At 39.6% G+C, this 6889-nt stretch overlaps 1 protein-coding gene and 1 long non-coding RNA gene across 4 annotated transcripts; both read left to right on the top strand.

Moving 5' to 3' along the window:
* Positions 1–2230: 2230 nt before the first annotated feature.
* On the top strand, positions 2231–3305 carry LOC139197326 (uncharacterized). Its single transcript, XR_011582619.1, has 4 exons — positions 2231–2464; positions 2587–2702; positions 2807–2983; positions 3078–3305. It is a non-coding gene; the product is annotated as an uncharacterized lncRNA (long non-coding RNA).
* An 85-nt stretch (positions 3306–3390) lies between these two features.
* Positions 3391–6384, top strand: LOC139197323 (uncharacterized). 3 transcript variants are annotated; one of them, XM_070824519.1, is made up of 7 exons: positions 3391–3622; positions 4163–4284; positions 4379–4448; positions 4757–5007; positions 5131–5452; positions 5613–5822; positions 5917–6384. In XM_070824519.1, exons 3-5 carry the CDS (start codon positions 4433–4435, stop codon positions 5269–5271), a joined length of 408 nt encoding a protein of 135 aa, XP_070680620.1. In that variant the 5' UTR covers positions 3391–3622; positions 4163–4284; positions 4379–4432; the 3' UTR covers positions 5272–5452; positions 5613–5822; positions 5917–6384. The 3 variants fall into 3 exon arrangements, 2 of the variants coding, with proteins under 2 accessions (XP_070680620.1, XP_070680619.1); XM_070824518.1 differs by having other exon boundaries at positions 3571–3797; XR_011582615.1 differs by lacking the exons at positions 3391–3622; positions 4163–4284; positions 4379–4448 and having other exon boundaries at positions 5103–5452.
* The last annotated feature ends 505 nt before the right edge of the window (positions 6385–6889 follow it).

Raw genomic sequence — 6889 nt, 5'->3', positions numbered from 1 at the left:
TTCCTACAATTTCGGCTACTTCTACTTTACCTCAGATATCCTTATTCCCAATCTTATCCTTTCTCGTGTGCCCACACATCCCACGAAGCATCCTCATCTCCGCTACACCCATTTTGTGTACGTGTTGATGCTTCACCGCCCAACATTCTGTGCCATACAACATCGCTGGCCTTATTGCCGTCCTATAAAATTTTCCCTTGAGCTTCAGTGGCCTACGACGGTCACACAACACGCCGGATGCACTCTTACACTTCATCCATCCAGCTCGTATTCTATGGTTGAGATCTCCATCTAATTCTCCGTTCTCTTGCAAGATAGATCCTAGGTAGCGAAAACGGTCGCTTTTTGTGATCTTCGCTAGATTGCTCCGGTCATTAGTGTGGATAAGTATATAAATGGATAGAGATAGGAAAGCAAACACAAGATGTACGTGGTTCACCCAGATTGGCTACGTCCACAGAATAGAAGAGTTCTCATTAATTGTGAAGGGTTTACACAAGTACATAGGTTCAAGCTCTCCTTTAGTGAGTACAAGTGAATGATTTAGTACAAATGACATTAGGAAATATCGTGGGAGAATGATCTCGTAATCACGAAACTTCTAAATATCGGAGTGTGGTGTAAAGGAATATGATTCTCCTGCATGGGCGATGAGGTAACCCTGGATGATGTTTTTTTTCCCTTTCTCATGCTGATATGATTTGAGTGTGATAGAATGCACATTCATCTTAAGATAAGGAAAAGATCCAGATTGTCAAACTTGAACGCGTAACAAACTGGAATTTAATTTGAAGAAGCTGTGCTAATTAGGTTCCACTGAGACATATGCTTGTTTTCTTTGATCACTCATTAATTTATAGTATCTTCAACTTTGAATTTAAGGTATCTTTCTGAGACAAGGTATGAAAAAGGAATGCGCTTGAGTTGACATCTGCATTCAATATCGATGAGAAGAAACAAGCAATTTTTCAATTTGATGACGAATGGAAGTGGGCGAAACCACGTGAAGGTAAAACTCCACACAAGCTTTTCTTTGCCTCTAATTCTTGTGAAGGACTTTGATATATATATATATATATATTTTTTTTCCATCACAAGTAAAATTTGAATTTGTTTACTAGAGTTGTTTACTCAATATTTTAGGAATAAGAAATTCAGGAAAACTGGTTCCTAAATTTTCTTATTATTTTGCATCTTGGTACACCTCAAGTGATTACTACTCTGCTCCCACTAAAACTTTCACATTGCTATCTTTCCATGTCAAATCATGTCTAAATTTTGTTCCCACTTTCAGAGATTGATTGCGATGATAAAGTGGGGAAAGTAAGGACAAATGTGAAGGCATGATTCCTAAGGCTTTTGTAAATATGTTACATCTATCTGTAGAATTTTTCTTTAATCATTTAGGCTTATATATTAGTCAAATCTTAACAGTGAAATTCAACTATGCTTTCAGGGCAAGATTATGTCACTAACGTGTTTGTCGGCTTCTCTGATGTAGATAGCAAACTGTTGAACTGTAAATATTGAATTATCAAAGGCCAACGATTTTAACATCCATCAATTAGTTGTCCATGAATGGTTCTCCTGCAGTGTGGCATGAATATGATTCTCCTTCAATTGGATAGGTAACCCTTCTAATGATGTTTTACTCATATACTCTTCTTTTTTTCAATAAAAGCAGCATGCCTTTTCATATTCTCTTCATGCTGCTGCCATGTTCGAATGGGTGCAGATATGTTTTTGCACAAACACAGCTGATGGAGTGAGAATGGGTGACGATGACCACAAAACAAAAATGAGAGCCAGGTTTCTTTGGAGCACTGCCCTCATGCTTGAGCTTGTTGGAAGTCAGTACATCATGTTACTTGAGCAGGAAGAGCTGATGGAAATTTGTTATGGCAGCAGAGATGGTTCTGCTGCTATGAGCAATAAGGATGTCAATGCTGCTATGAGCAATAAGGATGTCAATGGCAAGGTAGTGAGAAATCATCATAAAGTCAAGGAGTGGGCCAGGAATATTGAGACTTAAGTGGTTGAATTTGGCAGCAGAGATGGTGGTGGTGTTGATTATAGTGATTTCTTTTTGAATGCATATTGATATTGTTGTTGGTTGGTTTTAGTTCTGTTTAAGAGGGCTTATGGTCTCGAGTGTTGGCGGGCAATCTGTGTTGATTCACCTAGCAAACAAGGGAAGGAGACCACCCTTGATCAGAGTGAATCTGTGAATTAGTTCGATCCAGGAAGGCAGGACTAGTTGATGGAAACTTGTAATTCGGCAGAGATGGTGCTGCTGCTGTGAATGAGAATGATGCCAAGGGCAAGGCTGCAAGAGGGTGTCACAGGGTCAAGGAACACCGCGTTGAGACCGGAAAGGTTGATCTTGAGCTTCCCCTACATCAGGGCACCATTAGCTGCCGAGGATGTGGGAAATATTTTGAAATTCTGTGAAACTTTTAGAGAGGTAATTCTTACTTTAGTTGTATCATATATTTGATTCAAATGTTGCTCTAAACTTGTTTTAATTGATTTTGTGCACCTTTTCTTAGGTACTATCTCATTTTTTTCTTCTTCTTTTTACTCTAGTTTTTTAAAATTGAAACGTCCCAAGCTGACTCTGTTCTTCGAGAACTATCGCGTGGAAGATGTGGACGAAGTGAACAGTACTCCATTGTTCGATTTCATAGCTATAAAGTACTTTAGTAAGCACTCTACCTCGTATATTATAGTTATGCATAAAGTACTTTAGTAAGCTTTGATGGTGAAAATAGTTCATGTGGTTTACGCCAACTTTATTTTCTCTAAGGTCTCTTGAGCAAGCAAGCACCAACCGATCATGGTTCCAAGATTTGGAGAACCTAATCTCTGCATCCAGGGTCGCTAAGGTTGAAGGAGCTGCCCGCAGAGTGTTTTAGTGGAGGCGGGGATGGATATGATGCCTTAAGCTTTTAAATTTCCTCTGCGATGAGGCTCTTAACACAAAGTAAGTAGAAGATACATATTATGCAAATTATAATTTTGTAATTGTCCTGTTTTCTGCATTTCAAGTTACAAGATCTTTTCGGTCTTTCCTCCAGGACACCGAGGGGATGGATTGGGGAGCACAATGAAAGATTGGCCAATGTAAAAGGGACGTGATAGCAAAAATTTCATATTGGAGTCTGGGGATCGATAATATGAAGATATTGCCCAAACATATGCACGCCTGCACCACCCTTAAAAAATTGAGGACCTGGGATCTTCCAAAATTTGTGTCATTTGGTGAAAGGGGTTTGCCTCCCAACCTACAAACATTTCATAACAGAGATTGTGAGTAACTGAGGCCTTCAGTGGAGAACTGGGGTTTGCAACGACTTGTCTCCCTTCAAAGATTTCAGATCAGCAGCGAGGATGTGTTGAAGAAGTTGCTCAAGGAACAGCTGCTTCTTACCGCTCTTCACACTCTTGCAATCTCTTATCTATCAAGTCTGAAATCTTTGGACATAAATGGACTTCAACATCTCTCTTCTCTTCAAAAGCTATATATTGGAAGGTGTGATAGTCTCGACTTCCTGCCAAAACAGGGTTTTCCGGCATCTATTTCTTTCCCGAACATCACCAGATGCCCCTCTCTGAAGAAGAGGTATGAGAACAAGAAGGGAAAAGAATGGAGAAAGATAGCTCATATTCCTTGCATAAAGATAGATGACAAAGTCATCATGATATGATCTCTCTCTCTCTCTCTCTCTCTCTTTCTCTCTCTCTCTCTCACACCAAAACTTTTGCTTCTCATTTCACTCTCAACTCTCTAATGTCAGGTACTTTATCTTTTATTTGTTATATTGATTGTCTCAACTTTTCTACATAAAATCTACATATAGATTTTTCTTCCTTTTTTATAGTTAACCATTTTTAGTTGTTTAGCCAATCTAAGATTTAAAGAGAGAGTGGACGAACCCGCTGAATTCCTTTCAAAGTTTCAGAGTTCAATTACTAAAATAAGAGGAACAGGGCAGAGGAGTAAAATTTGTCACATGTATCTGCAGAAATTTCTATTGAATTGTTTAGGCCCAGCATACTGCCTTGCTTTCTTGTTCTGTTTTCTTTTTCCTTTAAAGAAAAATGTTTCTTGAAATTTTTAGGAGAATGTGATGGGAGTGACTTATTTATGTGCGTTCTGTAGAAATGGAAAGACATGATTATCTGAGGAAACCAAAATTACGACAAGTTGTAGTCCTTGAATGCCACTCAGTGGCTCTGCCTCTGCCCATCCGGCATGAACATGATTCTCCTGCATCGGAAAAGGTAACCCCACCTGAGTATGATGGTTTTCACATGCTGGTGTGGTTTGAACATGGTGCATGATTTCCTCATCTTTCAATTAAACTTTTATCTTCAGGTGGACACAGCACGGATGTGGTGAAGAGTGTGTGGGTTCGTTGCGTGTTGCCTCATGGCTGTGCTTTCTGGTAATGTATAGAGATGGCTTGAATACCTGTACATTACGTTTACTAGACTAGGTGGCCTTCTGTTGTAGCAACAGATTTCATTCCATAGCCAAGATTCAGATTCTGTAAAAGTCTCTTCAATTGTTTACTGTCATCTATACTGTGAGTTTCTAATTGTTTAATTCAACTACGCTACCCTTTAAAAAATATGCTTCTTTATATTTCAGAACAACATCATCCAAAAGCAACACGTGTTTGTTTAAATGAATGACTAGTCGTTGAATCCTGTTGTGGCTATCGCATGGGTTTATGCCCTCGAGTTTTGATAGGTAACCGGTGTTGGTTCACCAAGAAAACGAGGGAAGGAGAAGTCTCTTGGTGGAAACAAAGATATGAACTTGGATGCATCTCTGAATCTGATGAGCCGGAAACTATGAAAACAAAGCAGGAAGAGTTGATGGAAATTTGTAATGGCGGCAGATATGGTGCTGCTGCTGTGAGCAATAAGGATGTCAATGCCAAGGCGTTCAGAAAACATCATAAAGTAAAGGAATGGCCCGGGACTATTGAGACTCAAGAGGTTGATTTTGGCAGCAGAGATGGTGCTATTGATTATAGTTTTTTCTTTGAGAATGCATATTGATATTGTTTTTGGTTGGTTTTAATTCTGTTTAGGAGGGCTTATGGTCTCAAGTTTTGGTAGGCAATGTGTGTTGATTCACCTAGCAAACGAGGGAAGGAGAACGCCCTTGATCAGAGCAATGATGTGAAGTACTGGGATGCGGCAAAGCAGGACGGGTTGATGGAAACTTGTAATGCAGCAGAGATGGTGCTGCTGCTGTGAATAAGAATAATGCCAAGGGCAAGAGCAAGGGCAAGACTGCAGGAGGGTGTCGCAGGGTCAAGGAACGCCGCATTGAGAGCAGAGAGGTTGATCTTGAGCTTCCCCTACGTCAGGCCACCATTAGCTGCTGAGGATATGGGAAATGCTCTTCAATTTTTGAAGTTCAGTGAAACTTTTAGAGGTAATTCCTACTTTTGTTCTATTATATATTTGATTAAAAAGGTTGCTCAAAACTTGCTTTAATTGATTTTGTGCACCCTTTTTTTGGGTGCTAAAACATTCCTGAACTTCCAATTCACTCGAAATCTCATTTTTTATTTTCTTGTTTCTTTTTACTCTAGTTTTTTTTAAATTGAAAACTCCCAAGCGGAATCTGTCTTCCGACAACGCCTGGACAGTTTGTGATGGGAGTGACTTATTTCTGTGCATTCTGTGGAAATGTAAAGACATGGCTATCTGAGGCAACCAAAATTACGACAAGTGGTAGTCCTTGAATTCCGCTCTGTGGCTCTGCCTATCCGGCTTGAATATGATTGTCCTGCATCGAAAAGGTAACTCCACCGCAGGATGATGGTTTTCACATACTGGTGTGATTGAATACGGCGGCATGATTTTCTCATCTTTCGCTTTCACTTTAATCTTCAGGTAGACACAGTGCGGATACGGTGAAGAGTGTGGGTTCGTTGCGTGCTGCCTCATGGCAGTGCTTGCTTGAATACCTGTACATTACGTTTCCTAGACTAGGTGGCGTGGCTTGCGTTTGTGGCAACAGATTTCCTCGGGGAAGGATGTATCTCCATCCTGGTCATGAATACTGCACAATGTAAAAATATGAAGCGAGAAATTGGGTCACTTTGTTGCAATGCCCTACTCCGATGTATGGTGCTCTCCATGAATTAGCACACCATGGTCTCGTTTGGCACGCCGCATAGAGTACAGGATATGACTAATAGTACGAAGCCCGTTGTTTGGTGCATTAGGACACAGGGTTCTGCACTCATCGTTTGCTTGGCGGTTCTTCAAAGAATAATTGTTTCATTAGACCTGTTTTAGGATATGAAATTGTTATTGAGCTTTGATTAAATACAAATGGGAGTGCTTACAACCTTCTCACTTACCTTCACGTTTTAATCTTTTCAGTTTTACTTATGTTACGTGTATTCCGCTAGCATGTAAAACTAAAAATTTAATCACTTTTTGGTTGACAAACTAAAATTTTAAGGAAAATGCTAGGGAGATTGTTTTTGAACCATATGTTGTTGGCTGCATGATGTGACAGTTGATGGTTGGATTTTTTCTTTAATGATTTAAGACTTGCATAACATAGTACGTAACATTACCGATTATGGCTGTTTTTTGAACCATATGTTGTTGACCGCATGATGTGGCAGTTGATGGTTGAATTCTTTCTTTAAAGATTTAAGACTTGCATAGCATAGTACGTAACACTACTGGTTATTTCCTAGGGGTGGGATAACAAAACCATTAACTCATTTATTATGCCGGAGCAAACACAACTTTTCGTGTCAGAAGAATAACATGTTTTGATAGTGATACCATGACACTTTTTAGGCCTATCATTACTAGGTGTTGCTTATGATCTCATTCATTCACTGAT

The sequence above is a fragment of the Malus domestica genome, chromosome 07 (genome assembly GCF_042453785.1).
Source record: "Malus domestica chromosome 07, GDT2T_hap1".
NCBI lineage: Eukaryota > Viridiplantae > Streptophyta > Magnoliopsida > Rosales > Rosaceae > Malus > Malus domestica.
Note: the sequence above shows the minus strand (reverse complement) of the source record. Positions and strands in the feature narration are given on the sequence as shown.

Excerpts from the sequence above, each read along its gene's own strand:
- LOC139197323 (XM_070824519.1), top strand. Across the intron at positions 5,008-5,130 it reads GGACTATTGAGACTCAAGAG|GCAATGTGTGTTGATTCACC; the intron begins GTTGATTTTGGC and ends AAGTTTTGGTAG.